Source organism: Cricetulus griseus, chromosome X, assembly GCF_003668045.3.
Source record: "Cricetulus griseus strain 17A/GY chromosome X, alternate assembly CriGri-PICRH-1.0, whole genome shotgun sequence".
NCBI classification, from domain to species: domain Eukaryota; kingdom Metazoa; phylum Chordata; class Mammalia; order Rodentia; family Cricetidae; genus Cricetulus; species Cricetulus griseus.
In genome coordinates this window covers 124,982,813-124,997,999 of record NC_048604.1, presented here as the reverse complement: position 1 = coordinate 124,997,999, position 15,187 = coordinate 124,982,813, and the positions used below count along the sequence as shown (strand labels likewise).

Below are 15,187 nucleotides of genomic sequence, written 5' to 3'. Positions count from 1 at the left end.
CACACTTATGCCTAATTTTATATGAGTAATTTAAAGCAACTCCCTAAATGCATAAAAGTTCCAGGCCTCTCATTATTTTTTGTGATTCTCAGAAACTGTAGTAAGTTGCATAAGAACGTAGACTTCAAAGATGTGTTAAAAACTGTAACCCACCATCATATAACTAAGAACAAAGGCAAACTGTCTGGCTTTTGAAGTGTGATGTTAGTGATAGAACTCAAGGCCTCAGCATGCTGGGCAAGTGCTGGACCAGTGAGACACATCCTCATTATCTAACCTGTTTAACCCTTTCCTTACCTGTAGAACACTTAAAAAACCACAATATATGCACGAATATGTAATTGGTTGTTTAAAAATATTCCAGGATTCCCCGTGGATAGTAAACCCTGCAGATGCTCAAGGCCCTTATAAAGGTGGGGTAGTGTTTGTCCAAAACCCATGCCCATCATCCCAATACTTTAAATGGTCTCTAAAAGCCTTTGGCACTTCCTACAAAGTAAATGTTATGTAAACAACTGTGGTGCCATATTATGTGTGGAATCTTGACAAGAAAAAAAGGTATACATGCTCATTACAGAAGCAATTTGGGTGGGAAATACCCTTGAATTAATCAGTACAGGAGACCGCTTCCTGAACATTACACCAGTAGCACAGACACTGAGGCCAACAATTGATAAATGGGACCTCCTGAAACTGAGAAGCTTCTGTAAGGCAAAGGAGACAGTCAGAAGACAAAACAGCAGCCCACAGACTGGGAAAAGATATTCACCCACCCCACATCTGACAGAGGGCTGATCTCCAAAATATACAAAGAATTCAAGAAGCTAGTCCCCCAAACACCAAACAATCCAATTAAAAAGTGGGGTACAGAACTAAATAGACAATTCTCAATAGAGGAATCTAAAATGGCTGAAAGACACATGAGAAAGTATTCAACATTCTTAGTCATCAGGGAAATGCAAATCTAAACAACTCTAAGATACCATCTTACTCCTGTCAGAATGGCTAAAATCAAAAATACCAATGACAGTTTATGCTGGAGAGGATGCCGAGAAAGAGGAACACTCCTCCACTGCTGGTGGTGGGAGTGCCTACTTGTACAGCCACTGTGGAAATCAGTATGGCAACTCCTCAAGAAAATGGGAATGAGTCTACTACCACAAGATCCAGCAATTCCACTCCTAGGCATATACCCAAAAGAAGCACATTAATACAACAAGGACAAATGTTCAACCATGTTCATAGCAGCATCATTTGTAATATCCAGAAACTGGAAGCAGCCTAGATGCCCCTCAACTGAAGAATGGATAGAGAAATTGTAGTACATTTATACAATGGAGTACTACTCAGCAGAAAAAAACAATGGAATCTTGAAATTTGCAGGCAAATGGATTGAACTCGAAGAAACCATTCTGAGCGAGGTAACCCAATCACAAAAAGACAAACATGATATGTACTCACTCATATGTGGACCTGCTTTATATGATACATAGTAGTGACCATGTTTTATCAGAGCTGTTTTTAATGATATTGCTCAGAATGGTTTCCTCCCAGATGATGACTGTGAAGCTAATTTTAAAAAACGGTGCCAAGTACCACAAGAGTAACAAAACTGCGCTGTTTTCCGTGCTTTTGCTTTTTACTTTTTTGTTGTTGATGTTGTTGTTTGTTTGTTTTTTTGTTTTTGTTTTTTTTAGTTTTTGTTTTTTTAAATGGAGAGTGCTGGATGTCTCTACAATTTTGTTCAAATGACTGCAGAACCTGGAAAAGCTGTTGCTGCTATTGATGCATAACATATTGCCATTATTGCTCTTTTTATATAAATATATAAGCTATTTGAAACTCAAATATGTGATGAATCCAAGGTGTTTCAGTGAGTGCTCACCTGTGCATGCAAATTTGATTTCATCTTTAGTAAGTAGTAAAGTTATATGCTTGCCAAAAAAAATAATAAGTGACACACTGCAAGACAAATGTCACACAATTTCAATTTTATATGTAACCTAGAAATGATGAACTTATGGGACCAGAGAGCAGAATTGTGGCTATTAGGCTTCAATGTGGGTCTTTTAACAATGGGGAAACGATTGGTTTAAGGATATAAAACTGCAGTTGGACAAGAGGCATGGACTCTGTGAAGTCTTGAGGTCTACTGAGAGCATGATAAATATGGTTGATAACAATATGCTATATTTTAAAAGTTGTGAGATAGTATAATCTAAGTGTTCTCAAAACAAAAATGATGAATATGTGTGATGTAACATGCTAATTGGTTTAATTTAGCCATGCCATTGTGAACATACTGTATTGTGTATCATAATTGTGCATGACTTTATTTATGAGCTAAATAAATGAATGAAAAAATGAAGCAATTTGGGGGGATATGTTTAATCTGGGATTGATTGGATTCCCACACACAGAGTTTATCCATGTGGAGGGTCAACTGAGTACACAAAGCAAAGAGGGCATTACCCTCTGGACATAGTGAATGATCAGAAAAGGACTCCTCAAGCAAGAACTGTTGGTTATCAGATAGCTAATAAACAAAAGTTTGTCATTTTCTCAGACTCTGTGATGTTTGTATTTATCATGGACTTTTGAAAATATTGAGCAATAGTATATAACTTATCAGGGGTTTCTGAAAACTGTGAAGTCTATCATAATTTATTTCTCATCCTATTTATAGAACTCACTTTTATGTGTTCAAAAACTATTCATACTTATGCTTGATTTTACATGAGTAATTTAAAACAGCTCCCTAAACTGTATAAAAGTTCCAGGCCCCTCACTTCTCCACTGCTGGTGGGAGTGCCAACTTGTACAACCACTTTGGAAATCAGTATTGTGACTCCTCAAGAAAATGGAAATCAGTCTGCCACAAAATCCAGCAATTCCACTCTTAGGCATATACCCCAAAGAAGCACATTCATACAACAAGGACATCTCTGTTCAACCATGTTTATAGCAGCACTATTTGTAATAGCCAGAAACTGGAAGCAGCCTGGATGCCTCTCAACCGATGAATGGATAGAGAAAATGTGGTACATTTACACAATGGAGTACTACTCCGAGGAAAAAAAACAATGGAATCTTGAAATTTGCAGGAAAATGGATGGAACTAGAAGAAACCATTCTGAGCGAGGTAACACAATCACAAAAAGACAAACATGATATGTACTCACTCATATGTGGATTTTAGACATAGAGTAAACAATCACCAGCCTACAATCTTCTACTGCCAGAGAAACTAGTATACAAGGAGGACCCTAAGAGAGACATACATGGTCTCCTGGAGAAGGGGAAAGGGTCATGATCCCCTGAGCAAATTGGGAGCACGGGAAGAGGGGGGAGCTAGGAGAATGAGAAGGGGAGAAGAGGAGGGATACAGAGGACATGAGGGAGCAGAAAGGTTGAGTCAGGGGAAGAATAGAAGATAACAAGAATGGAGATACCATAATAGAGGGAGACATTTTAGGTTTACAGAGAAATCAGGCACTAGGGAAATGTCTGGAGATCTACAAAGATGACACCAGCTAACAATCTAAGCAACAGAGGAGAGGCTACCTTAAATGCCCTCCCCTGATTATGACTTATATGCCACCCAATAGCCCTCATCCAGCAGCTGGTGGAAGTAGAAGCAGACATCCACAACTAATCACTGAACTGAACTGGAATCCAGATCCAGAGAAGGACAAGTGAAGAGCAAAGGGGCCCAGACCAGGCTGGTGAAACCCACAGAAACAACTGACCTGAACATTGGGGAACTCTTGCTCCCCAGACTGACAGCTGGGAAACCAGCATGGGACTGATCCAGACTCCAGGAACATGGATTTCATTGAGGAAACCTTGGAAACCTATATGACTCCTGTAGTAGTTCAGTACTTATCCCTAGCATAGATGTGGACTTTGGGAGCCCATTCCATATAGAGAAATACTCCCTGAGCCAAGACACATGTGGGTGGGCCTAGGCCCTATCCCAAAGGATACGGTAGACTCTGATGACACCCTATGGAAGGCCTCACCATCCAGGGGAGCAGAAAGGATATATGTGATAGGTAGGGTTTTAGTTGGAGGGTGGTAGGAGAGAACGGGAGGGGGGAAGGGAACTGGGATTGTCATGTAAAACAATCTTGTTTCTAATTCAAATAAAGAAATCTGAAAAAAAGTTCCAGACCCCTAAGGAATTGTCTGGTCACGCAGTCCCCTGCCTGTTCATGGCCAGATAAATCATGTGCATTTTCATTCTATTTTATAAGTCCTTTTCTTTTTTCCAAACCCAAAACAGAACCAAATTATTTTCCACTGAGAGTAGAGAGTTGACTTTTTTGCACTTCCTTGTGACCTTTACAAAAAAGTGGGCCATTAAAACAGTCCTCCCCAGAGCTGATATGTGGGCAGCTTTCTGAGAAGAATGTGATGGCTCAACTAGGCTGGAGCTGCTAAGAAGCAGGCAATTCTGTTAAACAGAAAACCAACAGTTCCTGTAATACTGCTTTTCTGCTTTTTTATATCTACTTTTTTGGTCCCTTCACCATGTAATTTGCTCATATTACCCATAAATAACATAGAGAAATAAAAGATCAGTCTTTGGGGCATGGGTGATCAAAATTTGCTATTATTAATATTTTAGAAAAGATTCAGTTTCCCCGTTCTTCATTAGTTAATGTCATGTGAATTTTTTGAATTGTCAAATTTGGGGAAACCCTCTCAAGTGTCTTTGATATGTGAGGCAGAATACTTCAGAGCATAAAAGGTATGCAGCATAATTTGTATTCTGCAATAGTTACAGAATGGAGCGTTCAGAGTATACATTATGCATGTTTCTGTGCTTCCATCTTGCATAATTGTACCGTATCACTACCAGGAGTTGAAGTGACTTCATGTGTGTGGTTCTATACTATTTTATTACACATAGGTTTTTTTGTAAGCACCACTATGTTCAAGGAAAAGAACTGATCCAACACAAAGATGTCCTTAGCTCCATTCTTTATCACACTCACCTCCTACCCTCACTAGTCCTTTACTCCAGCAGCCTCAAATTTCTTCTCCAAGTTTATAATTTTGTCATTTTGATAATTAAGCAGCTCAAATCATATAGCATATGATCTTTTGAGGTTGGCTTTCTCTTCCATTCAACATAATGCCTTAGAGATCCACATAGGCCTTTGTACATGTCAATAGTTTGTTCCTTTTCATTTCTGGAGAATATTCCATGACATGAATGTATCAGGGTTTGTTTAACCATTCATTCACACCTTGAAGGACATTTGCTTACTTTCCAGTATATGAGTATTATAAATAAAGCTACTGTCAACATTCCTGGATAAGTTTTTATATCAGTGGAGGCTTCTGTATATCCAAGATATATGTCCACGAGTATGCTTGCCAGATGAGATAGTAAATGAGTGTAATTTTCTAAGGAACTGCTTAACAGTTTTTCAGAGTGGCTGTATTAGTGGCATGTGAGGATCTCGTTTCCTGGTATCCTCAGCAGTTCTGATTTGCATTCTCTAGCTGTTCTAATAAATAAATGTGTGGTGCTGTCTCATCCTGGTCTTAATTTGCATCTCTTTTTATGGCTATTGAATATATCTTCATGTACTTATCTATTATATCTTTTCTTTCATGAATGTCCAAGTCTTTTGTATGCTTTATAATTGGAGTTAATTGTTGTTATTGATTTTTGAAATGTTTTTATTCTAGATACCAGTGTTTTAAAAAGTAACATGGTTTGTAAGTTCTTTCTCGCTTTCTTGTAGCTTGTCTAATCTGTCTTTTTTGAATCATATATTTAGTGCCATGTTCACCAAACCCTCTTGATACTTTCTTCTTTGTTGTTAACTTACACACTTAGTTTTATAGCTTACATTTGAGTCTATGAGTTAATGTTTGTATGAGATATAAAGTTTTGTCTTATTTGTCTATGGCTATCAAGTTGTTCCAGTATGGCATAAGAAAAATACTGTGCTATTCCATTACTTTTGCTCATTTGTCAGAAATAAGTTATCCGTGTACCTGGGGATCAGTTTCTATTCTGGTTCATTGATTTATGTGTCTGACTTTCCAAAAATGATGACTATAGTTAAACAGTATGCCTGGGCATCAGGTAGACAGATTGCAAGTACTACTTTCCCCCCAAAATTGTAGCTATTCTATTTTTATTCCATATAAATTTTAGAATAAGCTTGTCTATGTCTAAAGTGAAAATCTTTCTGTAGCCAGGCATGCTTTTAATTTCAACAATCAGGAGGCTAAGAGGAGTTCAAGGCTAGCCTAGGAGATATAAAGAGACTCTGTCTAAAAAAATGAATAAAAGTAAACAATCTTCTATGCTTTTCACAGGAATAGTATTTTATATATTATCAACTGGGAGATGAACATCTTCATCATATTGTGTCTTCCAATTCATGGATGTAATCTGTTTCCCCATTTATTTTGACCTTCTTTGGTTTTTGTATTAGTATTTTGTCTTTCTTAGCATATAAATGCTGTGGAAGTTTTATTAGATTTATATCCTGTCACTGTGCTGAATTCCATTTTTAGTTCTAGGAGGTGTTTTTTTTTATAGTCTTTGGGGTTTTCTACATAAATAAAATTTTCTGGCTTATCTACATAATATGCAAAGTGAAATCATTTTATTTTGTACTTTTCAACCAACCAATGTGCCTTTGCCTTTCTTTTCATGTGTTATTGCTTTGGCCTGGCTTTTAGTCCTATGTTTAATAAAAGTAGTGTTAATGGACATCTTCACCCAGCTCCCAACATTAAGAGGGACATATTGTCATTGGGTGTCATAATAGCTTATAAGGATTGAGTAAATTTATATCTCATGTTCAGTTTAATTTCTTTTTAAATTACATTGTATTTATTTGTGGGCAGGGCACACATAACATTGCACACATGTATAGGACAGGTGACAGCTTTTTTGAGAGTCAGTTCTTTTCTTCTACCACGTGTGTCTTGGGGATGGGACTTGGGTCATCAGGCTTGGCAAGAAGTGCCTTTACCCATTGAGCCATCTTGCTGGTCCTCACATTTATTTTCTCAGAGTTTTTGTCTTGGATGGCCATGGGTTTTAACAAATGCATTTTCTGCATCAGTTGGTGTGATCATTTGGTTTTTCTTGTTTAGCTCTTTACTCTGGTAATTCCAAATACTGAACCAGTGTAGCCTTTCTGAAATAAACCCTACTTGATTATAGTATAGTTTTAATACTGCTTAAGTCTATGAGCAAATGCTTGTTTATGGATTTTCCTTTGTTCACAGGGTTATAGTCTGTAGTTCTCTAGTTTGCATGCACTTGTCAGGTTTGCGAATCAGGGAGTGTGGCCTCACATTATGAATTAGTGTGTGTTCTCTACAATTTTTTATACTTGCTGTTATTTTCTTTTCCTTTTTGGTAGAATTCTTCAGTGGAACCATCTAGGCCTGAAGACTACTTTTTCAGAAACCTTTAAACTATGTAATTGATGTGGCTATTCAGATTATATATTTTATGTTGAGTGAACTGTGATACTTTGTGAAATTTATCAGTTTGATTTACATTGTCAAGTTAATGTTATCCGTAGTGTACTGGCTAGTTTTATGTTAACTTGACACAAGCTAGAGTCATCATCAGAGAGGAGGGAACATCAATTGAGAGAATTTCTCCATAAGATGTAAGGCATTTTCTTAATTCCTGATCAATGGGGGAGAGCCTAGCCCATTGTGGGTGGTGCTATCCCTGGGCTGGTAGTCCTGGGTTCTATAAAAAAGCAGGCTGAGTAAGCCTTGAGGAGCAAGGCAGTAAGCAGCACACCTCCATGGCCTCTGCATCAGCTCCTGCCTCCAGGTTCCTGCCCTGTTTGAGTTTCTGTCACTGCTTTTGATGATGAACTGTTGTATGGAACAGTGATCAAAATAAACTCTTTGCTTCCCAGGTTGCTTTGGTCATGGTGTTTCATCACAGCAATAGTAACCCTAACTAAGACATAGTATTTTCTGTTTCTTCTTTAGATGTTTCTGGGTCTGCAGTGATATTTACTGTTCTATTGGGTGTTTTTTTTGCATTTTATTCCTGATAATGTGTATCTTTCCTTTTTTGTCAGACTTGGTAGGGGTGTATTAGGAGGTTTTATGTTTTTTGACATAGGGTTTCACTGTATAGCCCAGGCTCTCATGGAACTCACTATATATAGGCCAGGCTGGCTTTGAACTCATAAAGAACCTTTGCCTCTGTCTCTACAGTGCTGGGATTAAGGGTGTGTGCTACCATGCTACATTTTTTTATGTAAACATTTTTGTTGCTTATTAAAAAATTACCTGTTTATTCAACTTATTTTACTATACTGTTTTCTGATTTTCATTTTACTGATTTTTGCTCCTGTATTTTATTTCCATCTTTCCTGTTTGTGCCCAGCTCTACCTAGACACCCGAGTGAAGGAACATGTACTATTGTTGAAACATACATATGGTGCCAGTTCATTGTATTTTTCCAGATGTGAATAAGTAATGATTATTTAATTATAGTCATTGACATGTACAGAAATTGTATCAAAATAAGTTCCGTATAAAATAAGGTAATGAGAGTGATTGGTTTCTCTTGGCTTGTGGCTTATGATGTTACTTGGTGGCCTCATGTAATTCCTGTAACCCAGTTCTTATTTTAAACTGACTCAGAAATCCCCTGATACTCATTGTGGTGCTTTGAACCTTGCAAACTCAGTAGGATCAGAGCTTACTTTCTCACTTGTTCCTTATTTCTTCAACTGTTGCTGAGTGGTTAGGTAGCTGCTCAGAAATAGATCCAAGGCAGGTCTTGGAGTTCTACTGTAAATAACTAGAAGTTAGTAACTGTGGTTTTTCCTCCTTCCCCCCCTCCCTCCCCTCCTCCCTACTTCTCTGCTTCCTCTCCTCCCTCCTCCCTCCCTCCCTCCTCCCTCTCCCTCCCTCCCCTCCCCTCCCCTCCTTAGAGAGTGCTTCTCTTCATAGCCCTGGCTGTCCTAGAAATTAGTATGTAGACCAGGCTGGCCTCAAACTCACAAAGATCACCCACGCATGCCTCCAGAATGCTAGCATTAAAGGTGTATGCCACCATGCCTGGCTAACTGTGATTTCTTGACCATGACTAACTTCAAGTCTGTGTTATGAAGAAAAAATGAATACAGCTACAATTCCAAAGCTAAGTCACTTCTGTCTATAAGTCCAAATTATATTGTTAATGTTTTGTTATTAATATTTTAAAATGTTTTGGGGAATGTTCCAATATTTTAGTTAATATACAAGTTGTATGTTTTTCTTAGTCTTGATTAAGTGCTGTTATTCACAAAGGACAAAATTTTGGCAACTTAGAGGGTTATGAAATTATATTAACAGGTGAACATGTGTATCCCAAGAACATTATGTTGGCATGATGACTGTTCTCTTGGAGTACACACATGAAGTGGTAGTGAGGGCTGGGTAGTGGAAGGACACAAATCCAGCTAGCCAAATGAACAGGTAACCTTTGTACCCCACAGGGAAACAATACAATTATTCAAGGGCAAGTAAGAACACTCTGGTATTCATCCTATAGACTGAAAAATTATGGTAACATCGCTTCAAGATAGCATAAAGAATAAAGATGAGAAGAAACCCTGGGCTCTTCATGTAATAGTGTTTGTAACTTGATATTTAAAAAGATGCAACCTTATACTTAGAACTAGTATCTTAGCAGGAAGAAGTGCGTTCCTGAGACTACAGTTCTAAGTTGGAATTGTGCCTGTACCATTTCTATCTTTGTGACTGTAGGCAAGTCATTTTGCTTCTAACTCTCGTTTTCTCACCAGTTAGACAGTGACAAACATAGTGTGTTGATAAATGTGAGTATAGTAAATATGATGAAGAATTTGTGCACTAGGGGCTATAGGGTGCAACTCAGTGGCAGAATGTTTGCCTAGCATGTGCAAAGCCCTGGTTTCTATCCTCAGTGTCACCACTACCTCCAGAAAACCCCAAAACATTCATTAAATATGCTGTTTGACACATGATACTCAATAAATTTGCTGTCTATATTATCTGTTATTAATATTATTTTTACAGTCACCCAAGCAACAATAAATCTTACATTAATGAAATCCTGGTTTGTTTTTATGGTATTTGTTAGTTTTTCAATATGCTGTAGTAATTTAGACAGTATGGTCTAAGGCATATTCTCTTTCTGACCATGTAACGAATTGAAAGTGTCATCTTACAATGAGTCATGAGCTCTTGCATTTTTCACGTTTCCTTTAAGGGATACAGTGGAATGAGAATTTTGAGCATTGCCTATCACAGTATTTTTCAATTTTTCTAGTTAACTGCAGTGAAATTTTAACACCAGAGGTCTGCTGTATCTCTTTATATTTTATAATGCTTTTGGATGGCTTAAAATACCCAGTGTGTGTTTTAGTGGGTTATTCTTGTGTATGTCCCACAAGAACCAGTTTTAACCCCATGGAGAGTACATGATTTAGTGCAGTGTTCTCAACTAAGGGCAATTTTGCTACCTGGGAGACATCTGTGAAAATCTGGAGATCTTTTTGTTTGTTATATCCTGGGGCAGATGTATCTCTTGGCATTCTGTAAGTAGAAAGCAGGATCCCACAGTGCACAGGAGAATGGCTCCCCACAACAGATGGTTATCTTAGATTCAAAAGCCTGTAGTGCTGAGTTTGTAAAACCATGTTGTAGTATGATGGTAAAGTTCAATGTTGTTTGAATAATCCAGAAGTCCTTAAGGAAAGCAAAAGGCCACATCAAATCAGAGACCTCAAAGGAAAGAGAAGAGCCAGAGTTGGGTTCTTGGCCTTCAGATTGAAGTTGTGGACAATGTGGTTTGCTTATGTAGAAAAAAGTGGCTATCTTTGTCTTCTAAGTATTTTTTTGTAATATGGTGGGGTGTTTTCCTTTTCTGTTAACTACATATAAAATATACACATACTCCAAACATATGTTCATTGTTTAGTAACAATTTTCTGTTTTGTTTTTATGGACACATCTTGATTTATGAAACAGATGAATTCCTGAAATTTTGTAGATTAATTTATGTACTGTGCATTTGTTCATCTGATTTTATTGTGTTATATTTTGATAAGCTTAACATCATTTTCAATTGTTCCTCATTTGATCTATCTCTTAATATTGCTGCTTTAAATTTAGCAACCTCTCTGCCTCTTGGGTTTTAGAGAATGGGGACAGGCAAAGACTGTTATGTAGCTCCATGGTTGGCACTTACATAGTGTTTTCAAAACTTTGGGTTCCAGCCCCAGCACTGACCAAAAAAAGGGGACTATGCATTTCTGTTGAATCTGAGATAGCCTTTCTTCATGGACATGGTCCAGATCAGATGCCAGAGATCCTGGTACCTGTGTTGTTCCGTAATGTTCACATTTCCTTCTTCTGCTGCCCAGAGTTGGTGTGGAGGAGCTCTCTGAAGAGGACCAGAATGAGCACCGCTGGCAGTACTTCAGGTGACACAGACACTACTAAGAAAATGACTCACTGGCCTTTGCTTTTCTCTTCTAACTCGAATGGTTTTCTTGCTGCTGTTTGCTTTTTCCTTCCTGAATGTGCCAATCCCCACTCCATGGGCAACAGGGAAATAAGTTCTAATCATTCTTTCTGTTCTTCCTCCATGTTGATTGGTGTGTCAATGTGGTATTATGTGCTTTCCGCCCACATTTGGTGCCATGTGTTTTCAACCCCAAAGCCTGAATTAATACCTTCATTTGGTACATCTGAGTTTAGTGTTAAGAACAGCTCATTTTCAGAGCCACCTACACTTTCCCCAGAAAACCCTGCTTCGGATCTAGTAAATAAGGCTTGTAACTGATACAGAGAACTAGAATTTTGTATTTCAGCCTTGACTAGAGCATACCTCACATGGTTATAGTTAAATGCCAGTGTTGTGTATTTTTTTACTTTTTGGTTTCTCTGTGTAGTTTTTGAGCCTGTCCTGGAACTAGCTCTTGTAGCCCAGGCTGGTCTGGAACTCACAGAGATCTGCCTGCCTCTGCCTCCCAAGTGCTGGGATTAAAGGAGTGTGCCACCACTGCCTGGCTCAGTGTTGTGTATTTTTAAGTATATATTTGTATACCTATACTTTCTCTCGATGGTTCAGATGACATGAAGAACATTGATTTTTTTTTATAAAAAAAGGATGAAGTTTCCACTAATACAGTTTGTTTCTTGGCTTGCATCTAACCGTGTATGATGAAGTTATGTTTAAGGGTGGTGATATAGGAGCAAAGTAAAAACCTCCAGTGTCCATTCTTACCTTTCTGGATCTCCAATTGATATGTATTCTTCCTGGTCTGATCTGTAGATATGTGAAGTGCAAAATCAGCTTGAACTCAGATCTTGTGAAAATATTCTGCTCCCTGAAGACAGGGTGAAAGAAACAATATCCATAAATGAGGTGTGGGTTTTGGAATATAGCCCAGATGTATGCTGTAATGGCATGCATGGAATTCATGGAAGTGCTTCTGCCAAAACTACTATCTGTGGACTTAGAGAATGCTTGATCCACCATCATGGTATTCCACACAGTGTTGCTTCTGATGAAGAAACTCACTTCACAGCCAGAGACATGTGACAGTGGGCCCACAATCATGGGATCCACTGTTCTTATCATGTTCTCACCATCCTGAAGCAGCTGGCCTGAGAGAAAGATGGAATGGCCTTTTGAAGACACAGTTAAAGTGCCAATTAGGTGGCAGCAGCCTGGAGGGCAGGAGCAGGGTTCTCCAGAAGGAGGTGTATGATTTAAATAAATGTCCAGTATATGGTATGGTTTCTCCCATAGCCAGGATCCACGGGTCCAGGATTCAAGGGCTGGAAAGGGAAATAGTTTCACTCACTATCTCTCCTAGTGACCCACTAGGAAAAGTGTTGCTTCCTGTTCCTGTGACCTAGATTTTGGTTCCAGAGGGGTAGCACTCCTGCCAAGAGCCATAACAAACATTTCATTGAACTGGAAGCCAGCTTCCTCCTGGCCACTTTGGGTTTCTGACGCCCTTAAGCCAACGGGCTAAGAAAGGAGTAACATTGTTAGGAGGGGTGCTTGATCCAGATTACCATGGGGAAATGGGATTGGTTCTCCACAATGGTGGTAAGAAGGATTATGTCTGGAGTGCAGGAGATCCTTTAGGGTGCTACCATGTCGTGTGATTAAAGTCAATGGGAAACTACAACAGCCTAATCCAGGCAGGATGACAAAGGACACTGACCCATCAGGAATGAAGGTGTGGGTCACTCCTTCAGGAAAAGAGCCAAGACCTGCTGAGGTCCTTGCTGAGGGTGGAGGAAATACGGGATGAATAGTAGAGGAAGTAGTTATAAATACCAGCTAAGGCCACGTGACCAATCCTAGAAATGAGGGTTATAGTTGATGTGAGTGCTTCTGTTGTATTTTGATAGCAATGTAGTTGTACAGACATTTGTGTTTTCTTTTGATTTCTTTATCATATGTTGTAACATCAACTAAGAGAATATCAAGTCTCTACTATTTTGTTCAAATGACTGCAGAACTTGGAAAAGCTGTTGCTGCTATTGATGCATAACATACTGCTATTATTGGTCTTTTTATATAAATATAATATATATATATATACACATTAAAAAAGAAGGAAAGAAAAAAAGAATATCAATTGTTATCATATTTAAGTTTGAGATACTAAAAAGATGTCCTTCAAGGGACAGTGCCACCTATTCTAAATTTATAATGCATTTGCAGCTGTACAAAGGATAGTCATATCATGTTAGACACAAGTATGACCTGGTTAAATATATAATGCATTTGTGATTATATGTGGGATAGTTATACTCTGTTTAGGAGTTATTATGACCTGGTTATTGTTTTCATTTGGAAATTAACCATGACATAAGATGATTGTGTGTCAAGTTGACAGGGGGTGGATTGTGATGACTAGTCTTGTTTGTCAGCTTGACTATATCTGGAATGAACTATAAACCAGAAATGGGGGACACACCTGTGAGAGATTTTCTGCTTGGTTTAAAGTAGGTGACTCCACTTCCAGTCTGGACCTTTAAGGTAGGAAGAAACACACCTTTGATCTGGATCTTGAGGCAGGAAGGCACATCTTAGATCTGGATTTTAAGGCTGGAAAACACAGGCCTTTAATTCAGATCTTGAGACAGGAAGGCATACCTTTAATATGGGCCATACCTTCTGCTGGAAGTCTCTATAAGGACATAGAAGAAGGAAGCTTTTGCTTTTCAACTACTTGCTCTTACCTTGCTAGTACATCCATTCCTTCACTGGCATTGGAGCCTACTTCTTAGAGCACATACAGAGGACTAGCTGATAAATACAGCCTGTGGGGCAGAGAAACTACTAGATACTTGGACTTTCTATTTCTATTCATGGCTATCCATTGTTGTATTAGGTGGACTGCAGCCTGTAAGTCAATTATAATAAATCCCATATATATATATATATATATATATATATATATATATATAGTGTGTGTGTGTGTGTGTGTGTGTGTGTGTGTGTGTGTTTGTATGTTTGTGTGTAGAGAGACAACTACTTATGGAATGAATCTCTCTGATTCATTCCATAAGTTCTGTGACTCTAGAGAATGCTAACTAATACACTACAGTAGACAAATTATTGTTATAGAATAAAAGTTATTAACTTTGGGGTACTTAGCCATTCCTGAAAAAAACACATCCATTTGACTTCATTATGTTCTCATTTGGTACAGAATTTCCACCTTTGTCTCATTCTTAATGAAACTAAGGATAATTCAGTTCACTCTGGAAGAAAAACTGCTATGTCTGTTACAGTGTGCTCCATCTAGGTGTATCTGAGTGCCTGAAATGTGACATAATAAAGCTCCAGGTTTCTGTAACATCCCAGATGTAACAATCAGGAGATAAATACATTAGAAATGGTTGCCAAACCCAGGATTTTGAGAAAGTTAAATCTTATGGGGCTCAGAATCTGCAATCAGAAGCCTGTGTCTGGGCTTTCTCGATGCTTAGCACCACTCCAAATGACCTGGCCCCTTGCTTTACTCTTGTTCACACCGACCAGTATGATTCTGGGCCATGACCCAAGGGTGGTGCCCTTTATAGGAATCCCAGCATACTGTGTGTCATCCTTGGGAATTGGTCCAAGGCCCCATCTAGATGCCAGAAAGGTAATTATTAAATCACAGAAGT

General features: G+C 38.4%; 1 protein-coding gene across 1 annotated transcript in view; it reads left to right on the top strand.

Moving 5' to 3' along the window:
- Window positions 1-15,187, top strand: part of Slc9a7 (solute carrier family 9 member A7) — a 146,551-nt gene that overhangs the window by 94,599 nt on the left and 36,765 nt on the right. Inside the window, exon 13 of the mRNA XM_027432318.2 lies at window positions 11,410-11,469. Coding sequence (XP_027288119.1) covers window positions 11,410-11,469 — 60 coding nt within the window. The remainder of the gene's footprint in view (window positions 1-11,409; window positions 11,470-15,187) is intronic.